The sequence below is a fragment of the Macaca fascicularis genome, chromosome 1 (assembly GCF_037993035.2).
Source record: "Macaca fascicularis isolate 582-1 chromosome 1, T2T-MFA8v1.1".
Lineage (NCBI taxonomy): Eukaryota > Metazoa > Chordata > Mammalia > Primates > Cercopithecidae > Macaca > Macaca fascicularis.
This window is the reverse complement of record NC_088375.1, coordinates 62888789-62916696: the sequence shown is the minus strand read 5'-3', so window position 1 is coordinate 62916696 and position 27908 is coordinate 62888789. Positions and strand designations below refer to the sequence as shown.

The window sequence follows — 27908 nt, the reverse complement described above, 5'->3', positions numbered from 1 at the left end:
TATATTTCACTGTGTGAGGGGTGAAAGAAATTCTTGGATAAAAGCCTCTGGAGTGACAGAACAGGACAAGGAGGTATGCTTTAGCCTGATGATAAAAACACCCACAGCTCGTGCCAGCTGCCCCAACAGGTTGAGAAACCATCTTTATTTAAGAACTGCCTGCTACCAGAATCAATAAATAACTACTATTACAAGAAATACAAGAGAGAAATAGTAGGCCAGTGGGAGTGGTTCAGTTTTAACAAACACTGAGTCAAGTCAGTGGTCCGAGGAAGCCTTAGCATTTGCCAAGCTGAGCCTCTCTAAGCTGTGCAGGCCCTGGATGGGATGGGTAAGTTGGAGGAATCTTGGGGCTGAGGCAAGATGTATCCCATCTAAGGGCACTAAGTGTCATAGGCCCCAAAGGCTGCCTGGGGCTCTGGCCAAAGCTATCTGACCCATTTTGTTTCTCTCATTTTCCTTTATGTCCTATCTTCCCAAAGCCTATGACCATATACACAAGTCCACGGTGTCCCACAGCTACCAGGTGCCTGTTTCCATGGAGCTTTTTGGAGGCACATAGAAAAATGCCCTTCTAATCCCTTTTATGCTAAGAGCCTCTCTGGCAGCCCCCATCACATCCAGGAGGAAGCCTAGGATAGGTCTCACTCAGGGAGATAGAGCACCACTGTCCTGCCAGTGGCCACAGGTTTGAGGATACTGCGTCTCCGACGAGCCGGTTGGCAGTCCCATTCTGAGACCAGGCAGAGAAAAGATTCCTGTGTAGCTGGGGAAGAGATTAAGGGAGTCAAACATTCTTAGCCATTTTGGGCTCTTGCCCAGAGTACAGGCTGGCCGGCCCTGGGGGCTGCCCTAAAGAGGCTGGGTAAGCACTGGGCTATAACCAGAATTCCTGGATGAGCCCCCTTAATGGCTTCCCCTAAGGTGCGGGGCCACAGCAGGTGGGATCTCCAAGACTTCCTGGGCCGAACACTTTGATTCTAAGAGTCTCATCTCTGGATGGCCACTTGGAGCATCTCCTACTCCTCCAGTCACAGCTGCACCTTATCCTAGACCCCATGTCAACAGCTGCCAGAATTCCTCAAAGGTCCCTCAAAAAGAAGCGTCTTCCTTATTGCAGGGCCTCCTGGAATGAGGAAGGTCATTCCAGAGTTTTTTTTCCTGATGTCTAACCTCAGTCTCATCTGTTGTTACTTTATGAAAAGAAGAAGACACCCCCCACTACCCCCATGGCCTTGCCACTCCCTGGCACCATCTGTATCATTTGCTGCCCTGAATGAAAGCAGATAACCTGATCTTGCTGGCCCCTGAGACTCCGTCTGGAGAGAGCTGCCTTCCCCCCGAGGCTGGGTGTTCATCTGGACTGTTAGAGCAACAAGGACCACGGAGCCAGGGCAAAGGGCTCTGTAAGGGGAGCCCAAATGTATGCAGAATAGAGGGCACTTGTCTCCCTGGGCCCTGAAGAGGTGCCTATAGGTTGTTCCTGTCCCTACTCCCCAAGGTGTTTACTGGCCACTAAGCTGTGGGGTAAAGTACTTGTCTGTGGCTGTTCCTCTTGCCGCCGCCTCTGGGGCTTGATGTGTGAAAGGAGATAACCCAGAACCGTGGTCTCATGATCACAGTGAAAATAAGCACATTGTCAACTCCCCCAGCCCATCTGGGCAGAGAACATGAAAATCAGAGAACCCCTGGGCAGGAGGGGACTCTGAGAAGCATCTAATCTAGTCTTCTGCAAGCAAGCTCATGTACAAGTCACTCTAGCAGGAGGCTGTTGCATTTTACAAGCTTGCATGTCCTCAGGTCACCTATTGTCTTATTAAACCTTAGTCCTCTACCTGAAATCTCAGGCTGCAGGAACATCTATTTTATTGTCGGTTCTATCCCCCAAATTCTGCCTGCACAGTGGTTAGGTTTTCCTGGGGCTCAGCTTTCCCTGGTTAAAAACCCTTCGTGGGTCTCCTAGGAGGTCTGCCTTCCTCCCCTTTTTAGTGGACCTCATTAGCATTAAGGTACTTAGTTGTGAGTAAGTATCGTTGGCCTCAAGCAAGTTTAGGGGCTGTAGCCTCCAGCTTCACTGGTTAGGTCCTGTTCCAAACCAGCTCCTCCCTCGGCCCAGCAACTGGACACCTATCCCCTGCTTCCCCTGACGCAGCCCGAGGCAATGAGGAAGGAATTGGATAAAACTTAGAAGGAGGTTTTGTTCAGCATCCCCTTTCTGATAGAGAACCAGGCACAGGCCAAGTCATGGCCAGAGGGGGGCCAGGAGGGATGCTAGGCCAAGTTTGGACTCCCTGTCAGGGAGAATGGTCATACAGCTGAGCTCCTAGCACCCTTGCTTGTAAGGGTTGGGAAGAGGTGAGGAGGCTTTGATTAGCCAGCTCCAGGAAAGCTGCCCTGGGCGGGGGGTGGGTGGGTAGGGTGCAGTGGGGGTTTGGTCTGGCAGGGAAAAGGCATGTGAGCTTGTATTTTTAAAAAATTGTAGTGGGTAAACATCAACATAAACCTGCCCAGGAAAATAGAGCAGGACTTAAAAGTTTAAAAAACCATAACAAAATAGAGCTCTAACTGTAAATTACAGAAAACAGGCTCGGAGCTTCAGAGGACATATGCCCTTCAAGATGCCTGTCCTACTGCCCCCTGTGAAGGGCCACCTGTCGGAGAACGGGCTTTGGGGTTTCCTGGTTGTGCTGCTGCTCTTGCCTAGGGAATCTGCTTTTGCTTTGGCCTCTTTTCTTGGGGCAAGAGCGAGGTGGACAGGGAGCTTCAAGTCAGCACTGCATGTTCAGTAGAAGCTCTGCCACACCTTGGACTGGAACCCAGCCATGCCAGTCCCCATGATCACCAATCCGAACCCCTTGAAGAATTTTCATACCCTACTGACTCTAACCACCTTCTTAGCCAGGCCATAGCCATTCAGCAGTGCCTCCTTCCTCTGGGTAGACAAACAGTCTTGAACAGAAAGGTGGGAGACTCGAGTTCTTAACCCAGCCCCATCTCTTCCGGGCTGTGTGACCTTGGGAATCCCAGACCCTCTCTGGACCACCTCCATTTCCTCATCTGTAAAGTGAGGGACTTGAAGAAGCTGAGCTCTAAGGCCTCTTCCAGCTCCGATGTTCCATGACTGGTAGTATACCCAGAGCTCAGGAAAGGATGGCCCATTTATTAACCCCTTTTCCTCTAGGGAAATGCAAGCAGTCCAAGGCCGTCTGGGAGCGGATCTGGCCAGGTGGTCCTAGGTATACCTGGGAGCAGGCAGGGCCACATTTATCCTCTGCCCTTCCCAGAAACCTCCCAATTCCAGGATACATAGCATGAATGCTGCATTCCCCTCCCAGGCAGGAGTGAGTCAGTTCTGGGAGAGCAGAGTCTGGGGCTGCAGGTCGGGAAGCCGAGCTGACTGCAGGCAGCGCTGGAGGGAGAGGTGGGCGCATGATTGGCCATCTCCTGCCCCAACCCTGGAGGGACTGTGCAGGATGGGTCTTGGAGGGATGGGAGACCCCACCAAGACAAGCCCTTTAGTCACCCAGCCACCTGAAGTGGCGCTGTCAATCTGGGGATGACAGGGTCAGGTTGGCAGTGTTGGCTGAGAAGGCAATGTCACCTGGGTTGTGACTATCTCAGACCAAGTCTGGTGCCCCTTTCCACCAAGGGCCTCTCAACTCTTTTTAGCTCCCACCCCAAGCAGTATCACCCCCTCAAAGCTGAAGGGGCTCAGGCTCCCAGCCTCAGGCATCGGGGTGCTGGTTCTCAGCCGCTAGGGCAGGCGGGAGCCCCTAGGGAATCATCAGGGACAGCGTCAGGGTCCTTGCTGCTGCTCAAGGGAGAAGGTAGGAGAGTTCTTGGTCCCAGGGCTTGCCCTTCTCCTTAGACTGAAGGACGGTGAGGTGTGCACTTCGCCCCAGTTCTTCAGCCTGTTCATGTCTGGTGTTCCCGCTGGGCCTAGGACTGCTCTCAAGTGGTGGAGTCCATATAGGGTCCCAGAGTGCCATCTCTGCTGAGTTGAAGACATGTTTTTAAACCCCCTTCTTCCCATGGGCCTGTTCCTTCCCTCTGGGCAGCCTAGAGCTCAGGTATAGGCATCAGTGTCATCATGGAAGTTACTGCCTGGTGCCTCTCGATTTAAAGAAAATCCTTGCGTGGGCTCTGTCCTGCGGCAGAATATAAAATATCCTACCTCCTACAAAAAGGGCACTGTTTTAAAGTAGGTATTTAAAACTAGCCACTCTCTGGCACAGTGTCAGGCCACCTTGGCAGCAGGAAGGGGCCGGCTGGCTGTGTCCATCGGAGGTGGCGTCCAGCTGCGGTGCAGAGGGAGGGGTGCCAGGATCAGAGCTCCAGGGAGCCTATGAGGATGAGCATCGCCACGGAGTGGGAAACGATGGCGCCAGGGTGTGGTGCTGGGCGGACTGCCAGGTTCTCCACCATCATGCTTGTGCCTGAAACCAGCACAAGCTGAGTCAGCTGGGCCAGGGACTACCCTAGCCCCACCCTTGTGGCAAGATTGAGACCTTTCCTAAGGAGACTCACAGGGCCAGCTGCAGGCCTGGGAGCGGACGGCTGGGTGTTCTTCTCAGCCCGACTCCTACAGTGTTTTGTAGACCCTTTGCTTTTGCTGATTGGTTTTCAGCCTCCCCCTGCACCCTGCTCCCTTCCCTGGCCCTCGGGGATGGTTTGCAGGGTGGGTAGAAAGGTGGTGGCGAGCAATTCTAGGACTACTTTGTACTTGGTTCCTCCCTGCCTTCCACTTTCCCTTGTGGGTCGAGATTGGAGTTGGCCTGGGGTGGGAATGATCCCCTCAGGCATCTGGGTGGACCCTGATCCTCTCGAGGGGATAAGGGCAGGGCAGGGGCAGCACCTCCATTCCTCACGATGTGGACTTCTGCAGGGATCCCATCCCCTCCAGGCCCTGTGGTCCGAATTTGTACCAGGGCATGGCCGATGTCTTCAGGCACTGGGATTTCTATCCAGTTCTTGCTGGTGAGGTGGAGTGTGGGAGTCAGGTGTAAGTCATTCTGGTACAGCATCTGTGGGAAGGAGGTTTCCAGGTGGAGTTTCCTGACACCAGGGCTGATCGTTTAGTCCTCCCCAGCTTTAGGTACTAAGAGGAGCCCCGATGGTTCTGGGCCCTTGCGGTCCAGCCTCCTCACCCCTCCTCCCCATTGACAAAGCTCCTCATTGGTGGGAGGAAAGCTTGCAGGCCACTGAACTGTTTCTGTAGACTCCTGAAGCTAGGAGAACCCCCATACTCCATCCCCATAGTCCATCACTGCCCCTGTGAACTCTGCCTTTCTGCAGTGACACCATCTGCCCCTGTTTTTATAGTTCCTACTGCAAGTTACCGAGAGAATCGTTCATGAATTTCATTCTCACAGTCACAAACCCTTTGCTTATGTCTCACTCAGATGCCTCTTGTTATAAATTGTTGCTGCTTATGTTCACTGGAAACACAGAGGAGCTGTTCCTTCCCATTCTGGGCCTAGCTGATCCCTTCCTCACCTTATAGCCGGTGACTGCAGACTCATTTCGGAAAGGAACCACAGGGTCCCACTTAATGCTAAGACTGGAGCTTGAGAAAGTCCAGGAGATGTTGCCAGGAGGTCGCCGCGGAGCTGCCACAGAGGAAGAATTGGAGAGATGTCCAAACGTTTCCCTGGCACCCCGCACCCTCTCACCTTTAGCCAGCCCTTCTCTGGATGTTTGCCTCTAGCAGTTACACCCAGCACATTCTGTCACCCATGCCCACGAAACAAAGCCCCTGAAAATCCAAAGGTTGGAGAAGTGTGAGATGCTTCAGAGGTCATGAATTCCATTCTCTTATTTCCATTAGGCTCGCTGTCTAATTTCTGTCCAGCCCAGAGCTGGTGGGCTAGAGCATTTGTCTTACCATTGGGGAAAAAGTGATCCCAGAGGCACCCACCCTCCAACATATTCCCCTACCCCCACCCCAGGCAGAGAGACTCACGGGGTTTCATGGTTGTGGCATTGGCAGAAGGGCTGGCAGGTCCAGTGCCAGCCCGGTTGTAGGCCCTCACAGTCACATGGTACTTGGTGTTGGGGTGCAGGCCGCTGACTCGGGCACTGGTGTCCAGCCCTGCTGTCCTCACTCGGTCCGCGGCTGCTTCTTTGTCCCCAGCTTTCCAGTAGCGGATCTGAAGGAGGCGGGGGTACCCAAGGGGTAATAGTCAAGCCCAGGATCTCAGGGCTGCCCCGGCCCCCCATATTCTGTTCCTCTCTTGCTCATCCTGGTCCTTGTGACCCAGACTCAGGCCTCAGAACCTGGACACTAGATCATGAGCACCCAGAGAGCAGGGCCGTGTGGGTGTGAGTCCCCTGCTGTCTGTTGGTGCCTGGTTCAAGGAAAGTGCTCAAGATGTGGGCCAGGGAGGGAGCCAGTGGCACAGGCTCAACCTAGCAATGGCCTGCTGGAACCCATCTCATTTCAACAACTTGGGGAGGCCACTGAGGGCATTCTGCTAAGGGATAGAAAATGCTTATTTGTACTACAAAGTAGTCCCCCGGCCCCAAGCAAGCTTCTGAAGGCTGCCTAATACATGCAAACCCATTTTCATGGTAATCATAGCATGAAGACCTGCTAAACATGCTTTCAAATCAAGGGCAGAGTTTGGACTTATCTCCACACTGTGGCTTGCCTAAGCTATTGTGCTGAAATCTAGAGTACTCTACTGGAATGAACTTGTGCTATCACTAGTAGGCCCAGCCTGATGATTCTTTCTTGCTTTTCCTTCTTTCTCTCCCTCTTTCTTCCTCTCACTTTCCATCTGCTCCACAGGTACCCCTATGTGGAGTTCTCAGTGGACCCAGTACTCAGGCCAGACTGCTGGGCCCCAAGTTCCCCCGGGATAGGATGTTCAACGGTCCATAGAGTGGCTCAGGCTGTTCTCTGTGCAGCCCTGGATAGGGCAGTCTGAATGGGCTCTGGCATGAAAGGGGCAGGCCATGCCCCTTCCCAGAACCCATTCCCTCTACCCTCCCAGCTTCCAGTGCTGGCTCTAGCCAAGCATTTACTTTAAGGCTGCCTCCAGGGTCTGTCTTCCCCAATGGGCATAAGCCATGGTTTTTAAAATTTTATTTATTTATTTATTTATTTTTTAGATGGAGTCTCACTCTGTTGCCCAGGCTGGAGTGCAGTGGCGCAATCTCAGCTCACTGCAACCTCTGCCTCCTGAACTCAAGCGATTCTCCTGCCTCAGCCTCCTGAGTAGCTGGGGTTACAGGCATGGGCCACCACACCCAGCTAATTTTTTGTATTTTTAGTACAGGCAGGGTTTCACCATGTTGGCCAGACTGTTCTCAAGATCCACTGCCTCAGCCTCCCAAAGTGCTGGGATTACAGGCACGAGCCACGGCGCCTGGCCTGCCACGGGGTCTTAGTGAAATTTGCATCCACAGTGCTGCATAGACTGGATGCTCAGTTTGCCATGTCAGTGAACCAGGGATGCCAGGAGGAATGATTAGTAAGCTGTGAGTTGTTCCCACCTGGCTTTGAAGCCCCAGCACCCCTTCCTCTCCCAAGCCCCAGGTTGGTGCTCACCTCATACCCCAGGAGGATACCATTCATGTCCTGCTGCACGGGTTCCCAGGTCACGTTCATCTCTGAGGATGAGACCCCTTTGGCCCAGACCTTGGTAGGGGCCACCCTGGGCTCTGGGGACCGATACAGAATGGGTTTGGATTCCCAGGACACCCCCTGGGGCACCCCCCAACCAGGATTGCCTTTGCTTAAGATTTTGGAGGAAAGCCCAGGGCTCAGGATGAAGGCCAAGTGGGAGCCCCCCAAGCAATGCTCCAGGGCCCACTTCTCTTCCCAGAGAGCCTCCCTTTTCCTAACCCCGAAGGGAGACAAGGTAGCAAGAGCTGGAAGTGAGGCCAGGGGTGTGGAACCCAAGTGTCCTCTCAACCTTCTCCTATGGAACTGAGCCGAGAGATGAGTAGCGTCCTCCCACCCCACACTCCTGTGGACAAGTGGCTGGGGTAGGGGCGAGAAGTGGGCCCGGGGCAGCCCACCTTCCTCGGCGGAGTACACGAGTGCAGTGAGGCTCTCCGGCCCCTCCCCGCGGCGGTTGTAGCTGCGGATCTTGACCTCAAAGGGTGTGTAGGGCCGGACGCTCTCGTTGCTGTAGACGAAGTACTGGGCATCGGCGCCAGGCACCCGGGCGGTCTGCCAGTGAGTGCTGCCCTGCCTGCGGAAGGACAGCAGGTAGCCGAAGCCGTCTCCGTTCTGGTACTCCCGTGACATGGGCTGAGGGGCAAGAGCGTGGCATGGGCGAGGATCCGCAGCACGTGTCCCTGCCCGTTCCCTGGCCCCACCCAACCTTTGCCAAGAGTGGCGGCCCTGGACGCCTGCGCCTGCAGCGTGGATTTGCGTGAGGGGCAGCGGGTGCGTGGGAGGGGGACAGGAAGTTGTCCGCATTTGAGTCAGAGCTGTGCAGTGGTCCTTTCTGCAACTGCTCAAGCAGGAGAGGAGTCGGAGAGGAGGAGGACATCTGACTCTTCCAGCTTACCGTCCAGTTGACAATGAGCTCTCCGGGGGCTCCACCTCCTCCGCTGAGTCCTGAGGGTGCCACCGAGGGCGCTGTCAAGCGCCAAAAGACACGGATACGGCTTGTTAATGAGCAAGGAAAAAAGGAAAGCCCTGAGCCTGTGCCTGTAGAGCATCGTAAGATGGGGAACCCCTTAAACTGGGCCCTGGGTTTGTCCTCCAATGGTCCCTCTGAACATAGGCTCTGGAGTCAGGCAGTCAAATCCCACCTCTGCCATGACTAGCTGTGTTTCCCTGGGCAAGTTACTTAACCTTTCTGTGCCTCTGATTTTCTTCTCCATGGAGATAATCATGTTTCTCTCAGAGGCCGTAATGAGAATGAAATTAAACAGGACGATGGTTAGCATAGAGCGGATGATGCACACACGATCATTGTCCTCCTTACTCCATCAACTTAAACTAAATCACAGAGACCAACTCTCTTTTGCTTTAAAATAAGGGGAATAAATAACCCAAAACTGCAGTTAATGCAAACAAACAAACAAAACAAACTACTTTTGGGCTCCAGGGTGATATATTACTATTTTTCTTTTTATTGCAGATTTAATCTCCTAATTGTCTCGAGTATTAAACAAGGCTGATATTAAAACACGAATTTATTTCATCAGCTCCTGTAGCTTAGCAGAGAGTAACTTGGCTGGGGGTCAAAATATTTTCACAGAGAAACCAGCAGCTGGAGATTTTTCACTTGCTTCTGATGACAATAGTTTAGGGCCCTGTAATTTGCAAGAGGCCCCTAAACACATTGGCCATTTGATCCTGTGAGGTGGGTGTTATTATTGCCCTTTTCAGGGTGGAAAGACTGAGACCCAGAGTAGTTAATCAACTTGCCTAGGGTCACACTGCTAATACATGACACAGGTGGAATCTGATCTCAGTCCTTCTGATTTTAAAGCCTGTCATGTTTCCTTTGCCTCACAGCTGTCTTTGTGCTCCTCGGCTCCTGGGATACTATTAATAGAATAAAGGAGTCCCCTCACTTCTCCACATTTGACCCTCCAAGAAGTTCAGGATCAATCAAAGAAAGTGTTCCCTTTGGAATTTCTTACTCAGGAGAGGTACCAGCTAAAAATGTTGAGTGTTTCTGGAAAAAGGAGAGTTTTTCCAAACAAAGCCTGGAGAGTTAGTTTGGGGCATGTAGGAGAACATGTTTCAGGGAGACAAGAAGATGGACCCTCACTACACATCCAGTGCAACAGGTCTGGGCAGGTGAGAGGAGGGAAGGCAGGGTCCTGAATCTATGCCCCTGGTCCCAGGATCCCAGGGCTCTCATTCCAGGCCATCCCCTGCGAATGGCTTGGAGATGGGCAGGAGCCTCTCAGCAGATGCTGACTGGAGCCTGTGCCTCCCCCACTCTCTCCTGGATTCTCTTCTCCCCCTCCTTCCCCACTCAAGACACCCACATGATTTTTGCTGAGGGTTGTGGGCAGGTTATTCATTCCATCTGCTCCCTAAGAAATCATCTAAAGGGCTTGGAGACACTGGCTGCTTCCCTAGCCCCCTGCACAGAACACACACACACACACACACACACACACATATCTTTCACATCATCTGATTTCTTTTTTCTTTTTCTTTTTTTTTTTGAGATGGAGTCTCGCTCTGTCGCCCAGGCTGGAGTGCAGTGGCACGATCTTGGCTCACTGCAACCTCCACCTCCCGGGTTCAAGCCATTCTCCTGCTTCAGCCTCTCGAGTAGTTGGGATTTACAGGTGTGTGTCACCACGCCTGGCTAATTTTTGTATTTTTAGTAGAGATGGGGTTTCACCATGTTGGCCAGGCTGGTCTCGAACTCCTGACCTCAGGTGATCTGCCCTCCTCCGCCTCCCAAAGTGCTGGGATTACAAGCGTGAACTACCTTGCCCAGCCAGCATTAACTGATTTCTGTAGTGCATACTTTTCCAGGAGGACATCTGTCTACCACCCCGTGGTCCTGGGTTCAAGTCCAAGCTATGTCAATGTGACTCTTTCCTTCTCCGAACTTTGGTTTTTCCACTTTAAAAAATTAAACTTAAAAAAATTATAGATGCGCATGCAGTTGTAAGGTTGATCAGTTTTTAAATGAGGAGTTTAGACTAGATGATTTGTCCATACAGTGGGCCTGGTCCCAACTTGGTGTTCTGTCCTTGTCTGTTTTGTGAGAGTCTGAAGCCTGTGAGCAGGGCTGGAACTCAGCATAACTGCGGCTGGCGTGGCACTTCCTATAAGTGGTGCCAGGGTCTCTGTCCTGATGATAGTTCTCTGGGACACACAGGACTCTCACCTGCTTCCTTGGTCCGGATTTTGCTGGAGGGCCCACTAGGCTCCCCAGTGCCCAGAATGTTGCTGGCTATGACCCGGAACTCATAGTCCATCCAGGGGGTGAGGCCCAGCACCTGTGCAGTCTCGGCATTGCCCTCGATGTTTGCAGGATCTGCAAGGCACCAGGGAGTCCATGTTCCAGCATTTGCTTATTCATCTGGATGCAGAGGGCAGGCACTGGCCTGAATCACCACTTATCTACCCAGCCCTCACTTCGGTACTTGCCATATACTAAGCACTCAGTACCTTTTTCAGAAATTATTGAAAAACTACTCAATTTCCCTATCTTGGTACCTCTGCTACTGCTGTGTGCACCCCCACGCCCCTACGAATGTTTTCATTGCTCCAGTAACAATCCTACCAATTCTTCAAGGGCATAGACCAAGCGCCTCCTCTTCTAACTCTTTCCCGACTGTCCTGCTTCCTATGTGACTGTCTTGCTGCCTGCCTGCATGCTCTCTGCTGGCAGAGGGCAAAGCTTGTCCCTCTTGGAAGCTCCAGGCTCAGCCCTGGCCCTCAGACCCCTGATCCCCAACCCTTGACCCTTTCTACCTCCTACACCCAGCCAAGCCTTATCAGCACTGACCCGGGTGGGGTCACACTTACTGGTCCGAACCTGCTTCCACTTCCCTGCAGGTGGAGTGCGAGCTTGCAGGGTGTACTTAGCAATGGGACTGTGGTTGTCGAAGCCACGGCTCCAGCTGAGCTGGATGGTGGTGTCGCCAATGTCCCTCACCACCACGCCTCCTGGGGGACCCGGCGGACCTGCACCAAGAGGTCAGAGCACAGTGGGTCAGAATTGGGCAGCTTCCAATTTGAGCCAACCTCCTCCCAGCCAGGCTTGAGCTGGTACAGTACCGAGACAGGTCAGCAGAGGGCGCAGTGAACACACACCCAGGAGGGAGCGCCGGCAAGGGATGTGGGCAGTTGGGGCGGGTGCCAGTTGGAGGGTGGAGGGATGTGTCTCAAGGCTGGGGGCCTCACAGAGGCTGTCACGTGGAGAGGTGCATAGATTTCCCAGCACTAGGCTTTGAAAACTTCAGGGCTCAGTAAAGCACTCCTATCTTGGGATGTGTTTAGGAGTGGATTTTTTAAACTTTGGCCTTGGAAGAAAAATGTCCTGATCATTTAGGTCCTGTGAAGAACCGCAGGATATATCCAGCTCACAGGAGTTCCGCCAGAAGCCCTTCCCTACAGCTTTGAGGGAGGGGAGGGGAGATGGGGCGAGCAGGTCAGAACAGCCCAGCTGGGCTTTAAGGGAGTTAGGGTAGGGGTAGAAGTGGGAAACCCCTCACCTCGGACCAGGACTGTGGCCTCCTTGGATGCGCTGTCCACCACCGTCTGGGCCATGCACGTGTACTTCCCCCCATGGCGCAGCTGGGCATTCAGGATGGTCAGATCCCCAATGGTCTCCTTCTGCACATGGGGACAGTTAGGGGCGGCAGGTCAGAGCACCGGCCCTGACCAGTGCAGCAGGCTATGAGACATGAGGCAGAGCTTGGGAGTCCCCTACTCCGTGACATCCATGGACCCCGCTGGATCTCAGTTTTCCTGTCTGTTCAATGGGAGGAATCACGACTCATCACTTAGAACCACTGGGGACTAAACAACAAAGTTTGTTTCAGGAGACAGTCAATGACTGTCCACATTAATAATGTCATTTGCCCTAGGGGGCAGGCCAACAAGAACAGTAGTGGGAGTGTCTTGGTGGCTGCCCACAATTCCAGGTTTGTCCCTAACCCTCTCCTATATGCATGGTCCCTGGGTGGAATCCAGGAAGGACGGCTATTCATCCAAGGATGAGTTTGCCATGCGTGGGCCTGAGGGAATGGGGGACGCTTAGGCTATGGGGGACTTAAAGGTGGGGATGGCTAAGGACATCCTGGGGCCCCTGTCTCTCTGGAAAGAGGGAGAAGCCATGGGGCTCTGGCCGTAGGCCTCACCACATTGGTTCTCCGGTAGTGCCCTCCGGGCTTATCAAAGTCGATGGGGAAGTCGTCCAGGGTCCAGGTGAATGTGAGGTCCATGGTGGGGTCGTGGGAGGCATGGCACTGTAGGGTCAGGTTGTCACCCAAGTTGATGTCGGCACTCGAGGGTGCTAGGGTGATCTTAGTTGCATCTGCCAAGTAAAACAAGGCCCCTGGGTGGATGGGGGAGGAAATGGGCACAGGCAGGGTCCGCAGGGCAGGCTGAGAGGCTCTGTCCTAAGGCCCAGCAAAAAGAAGAGGCGGTGTGACCCACATGTCCCAACTGCCCAGGACTGCATGAGTGTGTGGCAGGCAGGGAGGCATGACCGGAGTCTCGATGGTGGCCAGGGGGTGGTCCCAAGCGAAACTGAATCCGGGGGTGGCCTCGACACCAAACTAGGAGCAATGTGGGACACAGGAGCAGGATGACGGGGAGGACAGTACCCTGAGGAGGCTGAGTCCCCGGCCTACCCACATGGCAGCCCTCACCTCGCACAGACAGGATTCCAGTGCTGTTGGCTTTGCCCATGAAGTTCTCAGCAAAGCAGGTGTATTTGCCTTCATCTGACCGACTGATGTTTCTTATGATCAAGGTGCCATCTGGAGTTACAGTCACTCTGTGGCAAGGACAAAGCAGATGTGCCCAACTCAGGGACGGTTGTCACAGGAGGGGAATTAGCGTTCTAACGAGGAGGAGCAGGAACTGTGCAGGGTGGGGTGTGGGTGGTACCTGCTGCTGTTGACCAAAATCTCCGTGCCTTTGCTCCAAAGCACCACGGCCTTTGGAGCTGCCCGGGGCTGGCAGGGGATAACGATCTCTCCCCCGCGGGCTGCAGGGATCAGACGCCTCACAGGATTCAGCCTGAAGTCAGGGGCGAGTGCTGGAAGGAAAGGGGAGAGCCACAGAGAAAAGTACTGTCACCCTTGATGAAGACGTTACTTGGCCTGCCCTTTGAGGCCACCTCATGAGTGACTCCTACCAGCACCTCTTCCAGAATTCTTTCAGAACCAAGCCCTTTTTTCTCTGGCCTAAGCTATCAAATCTCCTGCCTGGACTATTGACAACACCGCCCTCCCCAGCCCCCCGCCCCTCAACCCCCCGCCGCCGCCACCCGACTTCAGTCTTCCTGTTTCTGCGCGTTCCTCCTACAATCTTTTCTCCACCCAGCGAGGAATGAACAGCTTTTTCAACTCACACTCAGTGGAGCCCGGCTCTTCACAAATAAGTCTCCATCTTTCCAATCACATCTTGCTCCACTCTCTCTCCCACTCATTATGTTCCAATCACCTAGCCTTTTTTTTTTTTCCCCTCTCTCTTTTGAAGTTGTGAAGTCTTTTCCTGCCTCCAGACCTTTGCACTTGCTGTAAATCTTGCCTGGAAATTCCCCAGATCTTCACGCGGCTGGCTCCTTAACATTCAGGTCACAGCCTAAATGGGACTTCCTCATAGAAGACTTCTCTGACCACCCCATCTAACAGGCCCATCTCACGCCCATCACTCTACTGGATTTTCTTTTATTTTCTTTTAAGACAAGTCTTGCTCTGTTGCCCAGGCTGGAGTGCAATGGCACAATCTCAGCTCACTGCAGCCTCTGCCTCCAGGGCTCAATTGATTCTCCTGCCTCAGCCTCCTGTGTAGCTGGGACTACACGTGTGTGCTACCATGCCTGGCTAATTTTTGTATTTTTCATAGACATGGGGTTTCACCATGTTGCCAAGGCTGGTCTCGAACTCCTGAGCTCGAGGTGATCCACCCACCCCTGCCTCCCAAAGTGCTGGGATTACAGGCATGAGCCACTGCACCCTGCCTGGATTTTCTTTATACTATATTTGATGGCTAGCTGAAATTGTTTAATTGTTTGATTTGGGGTTTATTTGTCCCTTTCCCTCTACTGGATTGTAAGCTACTTAAAGGCAGAGACTGTATCTTTCGTATTCATCCTCTGTGAGGTGTTGAGTAAGTATTGGTTGAATGGATGAAGGAACGAATGAATGCTTCTTAGCAAAACGTCACTAAAACTTGATGTGGTGGGTATCGCTGTGTCCATTTTATGGATGAGGAAACTGAGGCTCAGTGAGCTCAAGTCACACAACTAAATATTAGCACTGGCTGGCATTTCCCAGGCACCAGCATAAAATGGGCAGGCCTTTTATGCTGTACCTCTTTCATCTCACTTGTTCCCTACAGCAGCCCAGGAGGGCAGGACTATTATTGCCTACATTTTATAATCAAGAAACTGAAACACAGAAACACTAAGTAACTTGCCAAAGCTCACATAGCTGAAAGGGTTGGGTTACACAGATCTGATTGATTTGGTTTCCGTTTTTTTTTTTCAGTGCAGCAAATATTTACTGTGTGCCAGACATGGGACAAGTCAGAGACCCTGCCCTCTGGCAGCTCTCAACCCTGTGTCTCATCTCCTTTCTTAAATCTCTGAGTTCTCCTACTTAGACACTTGGAAAACCAAGGAAAATTGCCACAGGGTATGTGCGTGTGTGTTTGGAAACACCTAAACTCAGAGCTCTGAAAGCCACCATATGCACGTCCTTGGGATGTCCCCTGCCTCCCTGGGCCCCTTACCTTGCACGGCTAGCTCGGCACTGGCGTAGATGGTACCGTGCTTATTCTCTGCCACACACTGGTACATGCCCGAGTCCTCCAGGCTCAGCTTGGAGAACCGCAGGTCCCCGGCCAACACCTCCACCCGGTTCTGTGCAGAAGAGCCCAGAGCCCAGGGGGATCAGGACCACTGGAGCCACAGGGAGGAGGGGTTGGCAGGGGTGGGGGCAGTGGAGACTCTAGGCTGATAATCCCTAGAGCATATGGCTCGTATGTCCAGTCCTACCTCAGGGCCACCTGGAACCTCAGGATGCAGATTACCCAGGCCTCCCCAAAGCTGGAAGGGTGAGGTGATCCAGTCAGGACCACATCACTTCTTTTGTGGCTGAATTGTGCCTGGATCCAGGCCCAGCCTGTGGCCATGGGACTGGGATGGGAAGAAGTCCTCAGGTGGTCCTAGGACCACCCTTTGGCACCCTAATTAGCCCAGAGGGCTACTAGTGGTGCAGGGGAAGTTCTGGGGGGTGAGGGAACCAAGTGAGCAGAGGACAGTTATGTGTGGGAGGAATCCCACGTCTCCTACCTGGGAGGCCAGAGGCTCCCCGTTCCGCAGCCAGCGCACTGTAGGCCGGGGCTTGCCGGCGGCTGCACAGCCCCAACGCAGGTTGGAGCCAATGTCAGCCTCTGTGTCCGAGATCACTTTCAGCCACTCAGGCTGAGCTGTGGGAGCCCGGAAAAGAAAACCTGGCATGAGCTAGGAGGAGCTTCCAGCTCATTAAAAGGAACAGAAAATCAGGGCAGCAGTACCTGTGCCAGACAGCAGAGGGTGCCATCAGCATTCTGGGACGGAGAGGACAAGGAGGAGGGGGCAGGAAGAAGGAGGCACAAGAAAGCTGGCACTCTGTGGTTGTGCCAGTGGCTGCTTTCGCAACTTAAATCGTTCTGGAGCCTCCTGTGTGCTTTCTGCACCCCTGACTGAAGCTCTGAGCTGACCACAGCACTAGCTTCTTCTGGTCCCAGACTCAGTGCCGTCCTAGGGCAAGCAGGCTCATGCAGGGGGCTTCCCAGTCTCCTCCCTGATTTTTGGGTCTGTTTCCTTGGGGACAAGGGTGAAGGCAGGAAGGGGGGTTGGGAGGGGCGGAGAAGGTGTCCCTGGCTCTGGCTCTGTACCCTGCACGATGATGCGGCCCTGCACGGTGTCTCGGCCCTTGGAGTTCTCTGCCTCACACTCGTAGGTGCCCTCATCCTCAAAGCTGACGCTGGGGATCTGCAGGGTGGGCTCAGCTGTGGTCCACTGTGGGGACAGGGAGCCGTCCACTTTGCGCCACTTGATCCGGGGTACAGGGCTGGCAGGAGAGACAAAGCCAGAGGGTGTGGGCTAAGCTGGGCCTACCCCTCCAGTGCCCACAGCTCCTCATACCCAGACTCTCAGGCCCTCCTGAGATGCTGGGCCTGGGAGGAACAGAGGAAGACAGGGTGCCTTCTGGCTGATCCTCACTCTCTTCTCCCAGGTAGGCTCGGAGCACACGCAGGGAAGGGGCAAGAGGCAGGGCTCCTCTACCCATCCCTCCTGCAACAACCCTCGAGCCAGGGAAGCTGGGCTTCTGCGGGGTCTGCACTCTGAAGCTGGGTCTGCCCTCTGCCACAGTGGCCTGTGACCTGGGTCTTTATGGGTTCTCTTTTCCGTTGCCTCTATAGGGCAGGCCTTGCCCCTACTTTTCAAAGGGACTTTAGCTATTAGTAATCTGTGCACTAAAACGGACTGAGGTATCAGTTTTAATGGGTTAATATATTCCTCTTCCACATGCTTTTCTTTTTTTTTTTTTTTTTCAGATGGAGTCTCGCTCTCTCGCCCAGGCTGGAGTGCAGTGGCGCGATCTCGGCTCACTGCAAGCTCCGCCTCCCGGGTTCACGCCATTCTCCTGCCTCAGCCTCCAGAGTAGCTGGAACTACAGGCTTCCACCATCATGCCTGGCTAATTTTTTTGTATTTTTAGTAAAGATGGGATTTCACTGTGTTAGCCAGCATGGTCTCGATCTCCTGACCTCGTGATCTGCCTGCCTCAGCTTCCCAAAGTGCTGGGATTACAGATGTGAACTACTGTACCTGGCCCCCTTCCACATGCTTTTCATGTGGATTTTCTGGAAGCCCAAAACTTCCCACAAGGCAAAGATTATCCCAGGTAACCACAGGAGATAGTTGAGGGAGGAGGGGGCCAAAGTACAAATCACATTCTTTCTTTCATTCTACAAACATTTATTGAGCACCTGCTGTTTGCTTAGCCCTGTTCCAGTGAATCCTTCTAGGAGTGCAAGAAAGAGAACGCTTTCTGTTGTGATTCTCAAATAGATCACTGTTAACATTCACGGAACACTTTCCTAAATTCCAGGCACTGTTCTCAGCACTTCACATGTATGAACTGATTTAATCCTCATGACAACCCTATGAGGTGGGTACTACTAACACCACCATAAAGAAACTGAGGCACAGAGAGGTTAGGCAGTTTACCCAAGGTCTGCGGGTGGCAGAGCTGGGATCCGAACGAGGCAGACAGGGTTGGAGTCTGTACACTGTGCTGCCTACCTCCAGCCTTGGGTGTTACTCGGGTTGTCTGAGCCTGCCATGTGCTGCTGGAGGACCAAGTGATTCTGGCCGTGGAAGGCCCCTGGCACATGCAATGCCTCACCCAGAGGGTTAGTGTCCAGTGAGTGGTGGTCGATGCCCACTGTGTGCCCAGTACTTTGCTAGACCCTGTGAGGGACACCAGGATGACAGCCCTGACTCTGCCTGCCCTCACCCTGGGGTCACCTGTGCCCCCAAGAGCACCTGTGCCCTGGTACCCCTCCCTTTTCACACTCACTTCCCAAAGGCAAAGCACTCCAGGGTGACCTGCTGCCCCACCAGTGCATAGGTCTCTGCTGGGAACCGGGCCTTGATGCTGGGTGCAAAGAGCCGGGTATCTGGGGAGAGAGAATTTTACAAATCAGATGCAGATGACTCCAGGTCAGGCGCTACCGTGCTTGGGATCTCAGCACCTTTCAGAGCCAACTATGTCTTGGCAGCTGTGTGGAATCTCCCTGAGGCCTAGGGCAAGGGCCTGAGGATTTGAAGCAGGAGGATCTGGGGGTCCAGGGCCTGGAATCAGTGCCCTGCAAGCCGATCTTCCAATCTCCAAAGGAAAAACCCTTTTCCCAATGCCCACTGACCCTTCCAGTTCCCTCCCTCCCGCCACGCCTGGCCAAGCCTGACCTTCAGCAGCCAGGTTGAGCTGAGCAAATTTGCTGAAGACGCTCTTGGTGGAGAAGTCCATGTGGCTGGTGGCCAAACAGGAGTAGTTGCCCAGGTCTGAGGCATTGGTTCGGGCAATGTACAGATTCCCTGTGGTCTGGGACACGAAGTGACGCCCGTCCGTCGGGATGAAGTTGGGGAACTCGTTGAGGAGCCAGCGGTAGGACAAGCCTAGGATGTGAGGAGTTTGAGGAAACCAGGGGGTGCCGGGCTAACAGGACCACTCTGGGTGGGACCCCAGCATGCTGGTGGGGTTCTGCAAGCCCTGTCCTGACAGCCACCATGCTCTGAACTGGGGCTAAGGGGAGACCTAGAGGGAAGAAGTGACTATTCCTGCCCTTAGAGAGCACTAAGTCTGTCAGGGATCACAGCCCTCAGGGACCACCCAGTTTGAAGGTGGAAGCAGGGCACAGAGATGGAAAATGACAGACCCATAAAGAAAACACAGATCATTTAAAATTACGGTCCCAGGGATGGGTGCTTCTAAGGGTCATTTCCAGGGGTCACCTTTTATTCCATCCTCCTTCTGCCAAATTTCTGGTAGCCCTTCCTGTGCCCTCTCTCACCGTGGCCCAAGGTCTGGACTCACCTGGGTAGTGGGCAGGTGGGTTACAGGGCAACATCACCCCCCAGCCTTCATGAGTTTTCACTGGGTCTCGCTCCTCCTTGGAGAATTCCTGCAGAACTGGAGGCAGAGACCAGGGGCTCAGGCACTGTCCTCCTGGCCTGCGAGCCCCTCCCTGACTCATCCTTCACGGAGAAGCAGCAGTTCACTAAGGCATGTCATGTGAGGTCAGGAAGGCCTGGCTTGAGGGTGTCACTTGTCCTTTCTGGGCACTTTCTCCTAGCCCCCTCTCCCCCTCCCGCAAAGTGTCTTGGTCCCCTGCGGGTCTCACAGCCGAATCGGAGGATGGCCTCCCTGCTGACAACGGTGCCCACTGGGTTGGAGGCCAGGCACTGGTAGACCCCGGCATCCTGTGCCTTGGTGGGGTTCATGATGACCAGGTTGCCCCCCACTAGCTGGTGACGGGAACCTGGCTCCAGCTTCATCTCGGTGCCATTCATCTTCCACCTGCAGCAGGGGACAGAGGAAGGGGACCTCTGAGTCCTGCCTGGTGGCAGGACTGATGAGAGGGAAGGTTCAATGGCTGCCCAGGGCCTCCCAGCACCCACTGCAGAGGCCTTACCGATAGGTGGCTGGAGGGCTGGCCCGGGCGCGGCATGCCAGCAGCACCTGCTCCTCCGTGGACTCCTCTGGGAATAGCACACTGAGGGGTTGGTCTTCAAAGACAGGCCCAAAGGTGGTTGGGGATCCCAGGGCTGAACTCCAAGCTGCAGGTGATGACACCACCAGAGGCCTCAGAGCCTGGGCCTGGCTGGAGCCTGGCCTCTTGGGCTGCGCTGTCCAGTAAAACTTTCTCTGATGATGGGAATGTTCCATTTTCTGCACTGTTCAATGTGGTAACCACTAGCCACGTGGGGCTATTGAGCACGTGACATGTGGCTATTGCGACTGAGGGACGACATTTTACATTTTATTTAATTCATTTAAATTTCAATTTAAATAGGCTGGGCAGGCCCCATCTGGCCATATCAGTTCAGTCAATCACCCATCCTACACTCAGGTATTGAGCACCCGCTCTATACCCAGCACTGGGCTAGAGACTGGCTTGTAAAAATGATTAAGACACAGTCCCTCTTCTTCAAGGGGCTTGTGGTCCAAGGAGGGAAACAGGAAATTGGCAGTGCAAGGTGGCAAATGCCATAAAGTTCAAGGTGCTGGGGCCTCAGAATGGAAGCAGTTCTACCTCTCAGGGGGCTTTCAAGGGAGCCTTCCAGAAGAATTGATCTGTGGGGTGTGAGGTGCATGAGACATTGCCAGCCACAAACATGCAGAGAGGATGTGTGTCCCTGGAGCCTAATACCCTTACCGGGGCAGTGTGGACCCGAAGCCTGGGCCTGGGGACTAGACTGGCCCTCTACTAGCCGTGGGACTTTGGGAAAGTTATGGAATCATTCTGAGCCTCAATGTCTTCACCTGTGATATGAAAAGAATATGAATTCACCTCCCAGGGTCTGCGTGAGGATTCAGCCAGACAAACCCTTGGAAGGTGGCGGGCAAGCAGATGTCTGCTGGAGCCACGTGTTGGGTGGGGACTTGGAAGAGAAGATGGGTAGAGGGTGGGCAGTTTGCTTTGATGGGTGGAGGGTGGGCAGTTTGCTTTGGTAGGTGGAGGGTGGGCAGTTTGCTTTGATGGGTGGAGGGTGGGCAGTTTGCTTTGGAGGCAGTTTTATACAATTCCAGTATCACAATTCAAGAAATGTTCAGAAAGGGAGTGACTTGCCCATGGTCACCCAGCAGGTCTGTGGCACAGACAGATCAGTTCCTCCTGAGCTTGGTGGACCAATGAGTACCACACAGGCAAATGGGGCAGACCCCTCTCTTCATGCATCATTGTCCTGCTGCAGGGCAGGGCAGGGGATGAAGAGCCACAGACTGGCCGGACATCGAACCTGCCTTTCAACAGGGCTGGGGTGGGCTCTCTGCTGACCGGTGAGGCCAGTCCGTTTTGCCTCTGCCGTGTCAGGTGGGAGCCAGGCTATCCCTAATTGGCTTCTACCTCTTAACATAGCTGATTTCAGGCCTTCCTTGGTGGGTCATGAGGAAAGGGATCCCCATTAACCAATTAGCTCCTTTCCTGGCGCATCCAGCCGTCAGTCCTCTTCCAGGGGTAGGGGGTGGCCCCATGCTGCAGCTGAGGCCCAGTCCTGGCCCCCTGGGAGTGAGGGCAGCTGCTAAGCAGCTCTCAGAATGAGGTAGGAGGCAGGGCTCGCAGAAATGGCCCGGTGCAGGCATCCCTTGTGCCATTCTCCCTCACTGCCGCCCCAGGCCTCAGAGGCGGAGGCGGCGGGCGGTGACAGCATCATCTCGGCTGGAGAGCCCAGCTTAATCCCAAGTTAATGATGGTGGTGTAGGGTAGGAACCCTGCCCCAGCTGGCACTACTGGGAGGGGGGGCAAAGGAGGGGCTGGGAGGCAGCCGGGCTGCTGGGAACCACCTCGTACAATAGCAGCTTCCAGGAACTCTGGGTGATGGCGTGGCTGAGTGGGCTTGGGTCACGTTGATACATTCAGACTCTTTCTTCCTGAGAAACCTTTCTCTTCTGCTCTCAGCCGTCCACTCACCCAAATATTCACATACACACCCCTCTGCATCTCTCACCTCCACACATTTTCCTATATGCACACTCATATCATACATAAATTCGTATATATGCACCTCCCTAAGCTGCTCAAATGGCCAGATACACACATTTACACACACATCCATTTCTCCCCGACACACAGCTATAGATGGCCATGGAGACTTTTATATATAATCCATGCATTCATAATAATAAAAATAATAATAAAAATAGGTGCTATTGATGGAGTGCTTACTATTTATCCCATACCATGCTCCATATTTCCTTCTCATAACCTCTTTACAAGATAGGTATTGCCATTTTCTTATTTTCCTGATGTGGAAGCTGTGAGTTAGAAAGCTTTAATAACTTGCTCCAGATCCCACAGCTTGAAGGAGCAGATCTGGGGGTTTGGACCTTGGCCAGGCTGACCCCACCACCAGCATTCTTAACCCCAGTGTCCCTGACTCTCAACCTCTGTTTCCCATCAGAACCACCAGAGGCCGTGCTCCATCTCACAGATAAGGAGTCAGAATCTCTCGGAGTGAGGCTTGGGAGTCCAAGTCTTAGAAAATGCCCCTGGGCATTCTGCAGGGAGGCTGGGGTATGAGAGCTGGTCGCACTGTGCTGTGAGACTTTCTGGACACATTCATTATCCCCAGCATAGCACCACCTCCATGCAGACACCTCACTCATACCTCCAGCCTCCCAGCCATCCATATCCACAGACACCCTCACACACCCACACTTACCTCTTCAGCTACATACACACCCACCCACACATGAGCCTTCCCGTGTGTGTGCTTACACATGCACACACAAAAACACACTCTCTGCCTGTAATCCCAGCACTTTGAGAGGTGGAGGTGGGAGGATCACCTGAGGTCGAGAGTTCGAGACCAGCCTGGCCAACATGGTGAAACCCCATCTCTACTAAAAATACAAAAATTAGCCAGGTGTGGTGGCGGGTGTCTGTAATCCCAGCTACTCGGGAGGCTGAGGCAGGAGAATCACTTGAACCCAGGAGTCAGAGGTTGCAGTGAGCCGAGATCACACCACTGCACTCCAGCCTGGGTGACAGAGTGAGACTCCATCTCAAAAACAAAAACAAAACCCCAAACAACAACACCACCACCACCACCACACACTCTCCCAGGCAAGGCCAGCCCTTCCTTATTCTTGTTCCGCATCCTCTCCGATTCTTTTCTGATGCCCTGTCATGGTAACTGTTCCCCCAAACACAGGCATCAGAAACCTTGCAGAGGAAGGGAGTTAGAGAGATGAGAAGGTGGAGGGGGATCCTTGATACTCCTCCTTGCACTGGAGTGCCAGGAATCCACAGCTATATCCCGAGGACAGGGCAGCAAGAAAAGCCCAGACCTGAGGCACCTTCCCAGGAGGGGTGGCGGCCAGCGATGGGATTTGCCACTCCTGTCTCTCTCTGGAGCTCTGGGAGGTGGCAAAACAGATGCCAGCCCCTTGGCCATTGGCTTCGTGTGTCTCTGGGTCTGAAGACCTTGGAGGCTGTCCGTACCCCTTTCCTTAGATGGTGTGGATCCAGCACTGAGGCATCCCTGAGGGAGGGGATGCTAGAAGCCTAGGTGCCTCCCCTCTGCTCCTTCTGGGGTTGGCATCTCCTGCTCTGTGCAGTTGAGGCTCCCCATCCCTGTAGCTCTTCCCAGTCTGGTGGACCCTGGGACAAGTAGCGAGGCCTGGGGGCTAAGTGGCTCCCCCCACACTCTGAGTCAGCCCTGTTTCCCAGCAGCCTCACTGACTGAGCCGCAGGACTGGGAAGCAGTGAGGACAGAATGAGAACATCTGAAAGTATGCCAGTGGAGTCCTTCCCTGGTGAGACAAAGGAACTGAAATGCACTGGCTGTAGCCTTCCAGGGGGTGTGGGGTGGGGGAGGTGGAGTCTGAGGTGCTTAGAACTCCAGGACCATGGAGACTCCCATGGGGATGTTTAAGGAGAAAAGAAGCATCTATTGATCTGGGCTGAGGGTCAGGGTAGAGGACAAGCAGTGGGTCCAGCAGACCCCTTAGAGCAGGAGGTGGCTGGGGACCTCCCTCTTGCCCTAGGACAGACCAGCTGCCTGGCTCCTCTGGCCTGACATGCTCGCCAGAGTCCAGCTGGCCTGTGACTCTCAGCCTGCCCTCTTCACCCTCTCCTTCCCCTCCTGCCAGTGTCCCTCTGCCTCTCCTCCAAGCTGGGAGCTCCCCTGCGAGGAGAACCTGAGCTCCCTCCTCTGCCACATCTCTTTCCAGATCCTGTTCTATACTTGATCAATTTGCTGGGATGCAGCATTGCCTTAATAAACCCTTCCAGCGTTTACTGGGATTGACCGCCGTCTGCTCATATCAGGGGACTACAGAGCCCTGTCTGGGAGAACGTCCTGCAATGATGGAAATGTTCTGTGCTCTGTGCTATCCAATACGGCTACTGAACATTCGAATGTGGCTAGTGCACCTGAGGAAATTATTTTTAAAATGGAATTGAATCTGAGTTGTAGTAGTCCCATGTGGCTATTACCTTCCATATTGGACAGTGCAGCCTTTGAGGCTGCAACTCCGGGTGATATTATGGAGATCTGGGCATGCCATCGTCTTGCTGTGTGACCCAGGGCAAGACACTCACCCTCTCTGGGTCATTCTTCCTTCATCTATAACACGGCAAAGACATATTCCCTTTCCTCCTAAACTCAAAGGAAAGGTAAGATCTACAAATGGGAAATTTTAGCAAGGAAATGGCCTCAGAAATCTAGCTGCTCCTACAATGCAGTCACTGATTTCTAATTGTCACCCAAATCATAGCAAGGATATAATGCTATAATCATGCCTGCTAGGCTTCAAAGCCCAGATGAGCCCTCTTACCTGAAGAGGAGACAAGGGCCACAGCAGCTACCAGCAGCAGGTGTGGCTTCCTCCTGGTGGCTGTCCCCATGGTGGATGTCCGGGTAGAGGTGGGGATCGGAGGAGAAGGGCCTCAGCTCAGCTTGGGGACAGCCCAGCTGGAGGCTGAGAAGGACCTGAGGAGGCAGACAGACAGAAGGGCTCTGAGCTGAGGAGTGCCCCTCCCAGCTCCAGGCACATCTGGGTCTCTAAAGCTTTTCCCTCCGCCTGGGGAGCTGCCGGAATTGCCCAAGCACTAATTCTCCCCAGGGTCCCAGAGGAAGGGGCTTGGCTATTACCAAGAAGCTCTTCCTGGGGCTGAGTGCCTCCTACTGGTCCCCTGGGAGTCTGGCTCAGCCCTATACCCCCACCCGCCCCCACTCCAGCCAGCGGGGTGCCGCTTAAGAAGTGAAAGCAGAGATTAATTGGGAGGTAAGAACCCACCTGCCCTCTCGCCCGTCAGGTCTTGAGGCGAGGTTGGAAGAGAACAGGACCCTTGCCTGGGTTGGAAGTCAGTAACGTCTTCCTCTGGCAGGCGGGCTTGGGGTCGACTTTCCCCCTGCCTCTTCCCCTCAGCTGTCTGGGTGGGGGCTTGTAAACCCCTCTGGGAGCTGCTTTAAGTCTCCCAGTCCTGTTTTCCTAGCAGTGAGGAGGGGTCTCACTGATTGGTCCACACCCTCTTACCAGCGGAGTCATGACCTTGGCCCCATTAGCAATGCCCCCAACCAGATGGGTGAAGGGGCCCAGCAGGCTTTCTGGGTCAAAAGAGTTAACGCAGCTCCCAGAGGAGCCTCCCTCTTTCACAGAGATGAGCTGCGGCTTGGTTCAATCCTTGAGCTCTGGAGAAGAACCTGCTCCCTGTAGCTGCTGAGAGCAAGTCAGACACCTGTCCCATCAGTCTGAGAGATGGGGCCTTCTCTTGGGAGGTGAGGGCAGGGGCAGAGCCAGCCTCCCCGTTCACTCCCAGTCCCTGGGAGGACTTCCCTAGTTCAGAGGGGAGTGTGGAATGTCAGGGGCCTGCTTTCCAGTTACTGGTTATCAGAGTGAACCTGGGTCACTGGGCTCAGAGCCTCCACAGGGATCAGCGAGCCCGGCTGCAGATTCTGCTGCTCTGCTCTGCCTGCCCTCTTTGCAGAAACCTAAGAGCAACGGGAGGGGGTCAGGGCTTGGGGAGAGAGCCTGGCTGGGGGCCCTTTTGCAAACTGCCGACAAGACCCCTCCCATCTCTGGATCTCAGTGGTCTGCCTCTGGTGATGCCCCTAGAATGCAGAGTGGCCAAGGGCCTGGGAATGCTGTCCCCTGGATGGGGACCCGGGTGGAGAAGGAAGGCTGCAGAGGACCTAAGATTGCTCCTTGGGCCTGTGCAGGGGCTGAAGGCCAGTGCAAGCTCAGGGTCTGCCCTGTCTCACATCACACTCTAGTCCCTCAGGAAGAGAGCTCCCGAACCCCTTTAACCCTCCACAGCTGATCACCCCACAACCATTTCCTGCCTCTTTCACAGCCACAGCTGGCACCCAAAGGAGCCTGGGGGAAGAGAAGGGAGAGGTGGCCCCAGGGCCTGTCAGGAAGGATATGGGCAAGGAAGCCAAGAAGCTGGGTGTTTTGCAGAGGGCAGGGCGTTGGAGCAGATGGCACTCTCTCCTCCACCCCGACTGCAGCCTCATATCCACTTCCCATTGACAGGCAGGGTGCCCAGGTGCCAATTCTCCCTGAATACCTGTTCCTCCCTGTCCTTGCCACTCTCAGTTCCAGACTTGAACTGAAGACATTCTGCACTTACAACCCCTCTGACATTCCCCCAGCCCATCTATCTCCATTCTCCCGTAACGCCCTTCCTGGGCAAGGCAGTCTCTCCTGCAAGGCCCTGTCCATGTCTCACCCCTGCCAGGAAGTGCCTAAGATGCCCCTGTCTGCACAAAGAATTCAGTTCACTCTGTTCTTGACTACACCTTTGGTACCCTGCCTGTGGACCTGTGTCCGTCTCCATTAGAAGGTTCTGAGCTGCCCAGGGGAGTGATTGTGTTGTGTTCATTTTGGTATTACCTATGCCTAGCAAAGTACCTGGCACATCATAGTTGTTACTTGTATGTTGCATTTAACTGGTCAAGAACAACTGTGATTATATGCCTCCAGGAGCCAGTGAACACATGCGTGAGCACACGTGATGGGGCTCATGCAGATGCTCCTTGACTTACGACGGGGTTACATCCCGATAAACTCACCAAAAGTTGAAAATATCGTAAGTCGAAAATTCATTTAATACACCTAATCTACTGAACATCATAGCTTAGCCTAACCCACCTTAAATGTACTCAGAAGGCCGGGCACCGTGGCTCACGCCTGTAATCCCAGCACTTTGCGAGGCTGAGACGGGTGGATCACCTGAGGTCAGGAGTTCGAGACATGGTGGATCACCATGGCCAACATGGTGAAACCCCATCTCTACTAAAAATACAAAAATTAGCTGGGCATGGTGGCAGATCCCTGTAATCCCAGCTACTCGGGAGGCTGAGGCATGAGACTCGCTCGAACTCGGGAGGCGGAGGTTGCAGTGAGCCATTGCACTGCAGCCTGGACCACAAGAGCAAAACTCCATCTCAAAAAAAAAAAAAAAAAAAAAAATGTACTCAGAACACTTACATTCCCCTGCAGTTGGACAAAGTCACCAAATACAAGGCCTATTTTACAATAGCGTGTTAAGTATCTCATGTAATGCATTGAATACTGTACTAAAAGTGAAAAACAGAATAGTTGTTGGATACTCGAAGTATGGTTTCCATTGAATGTGTATTGCTTTTGCACCATCGTAAATCTGAAAAATTGTAAGTCAAGTCACTATAAGTCAGGGACAGTCTATATATACTTGACAGGGCTGACAGGTCTTCTGTGCTTTCTGGGGGCAACCCCAAGGCAAACTCTCCCTTTCTCTCTCTCTCTCTCTCTCTCTCTCTCTGTGTCTCTCTCTCATACACACACACACTCAGAGCTCTAGGGTCAGCGCGGTATCTGGTCAGGGGAAATCACAGACATATGTCCCTGGATGCTATACAAATGCAGGGAGTCATCCTCAGAATAGAGAGGTGTTGGGACCTTCCAGGATTTGAATCTGATGAACAGGAGTTGTTAATATTGACTTCATCTCTGAACAGCTTCGTGAGC

At 53.6% G+C, this 27908-nt stretch overlaps 1 protein-coding gene across 3 annotated transcripts in view; it reads right to left on the bottom strand.

Moving 5' to 3' along the window:
- Positions 1 to 111: 111 nt before the first annotated feature.
- CNTN2 (contactin 2) overlaps positions 112 to 27908 on the bottom strand; it is a 34562-nt gene continuing 6765 nt past the window's right edge. For all 3 annotated transcript variants that reach the window (XM_015448879.4, XM_065540498.2, XM_005540570.5), the window contains 22 exons: positions 24732 to 24886; positions 19864 to 20008; positions 19573 to 19748; positions 19266 to 19361; positions 18638 to 18847; positions 18249 to 18348; positions 16559 to 16734; positions 15972 to 16108; positions 15410 to 15539; positions 13559 to 13709; positions 13318 to 13445; positions 12805 to 12980; positions 12157 to 12277; positions 11468 to 11626; positions 10824 to 10973; positions 8523 to 8593; positions 8026 to 8260; positions 7553 to 7665; positions 5963 to 6149; positions 5497 to 5609; positions 4856 to 5024; positions 112 to 4436 (listed from right to left, as the gene is read on the bottom strand). In XM_015448879.4, coding sequence (XP_015304365.2) covers positions 4327 to 4436; positions 4856 to 5024; positions 5497 to 5609; positions 5963 to 6149; positions 7553 to 7665; positions 8026 to 8260; positions 8523 to 8593; positions 10824 to 10973; positions 11468 to 11626; positions 12157 to 12277; positions 12805 to 12980; positions 13318 to 13445; positions 13559 to 13709; positions 15410 to 15539; positions 15972 to 16108; positions 16559 to 16734; positions 18249 to 18348; positions 18638 to 18847; positions 19266 to 19361; positions 19573 to 19748; positions 19864 to 20008; positions 24732 to 24801 — 3123 coding nt within the window. In that variant the 5' untranslated portion in view covers positions 24802 to 24886 and the 3' untranslated portion in view covers positions 112 to 4326. The remainder of the gene's footprint in view (positions 4437 to 4855; positions 5025 to 5496; positions 5610 to 5962; positions 6150 to 7552; positions 7666 to 8025; positions 8261 to 8522; positions 8594 to 10823; positions 10974 to 11467; positions 11627 to 12156; positions 12278 to 12804; positions 12981 to 13317; positions 13446 to 13558; positions 13710 to 15409; positions 15540 to 15971; positions 16109 to 16558; positions 16735 to 18248; positions 18349 to 18637; positions 18848 to 19265; positions 19362 to 19572; positions 19749 to 19863; positions 20009 to 24731; positions 24887 to 27908) is intronic.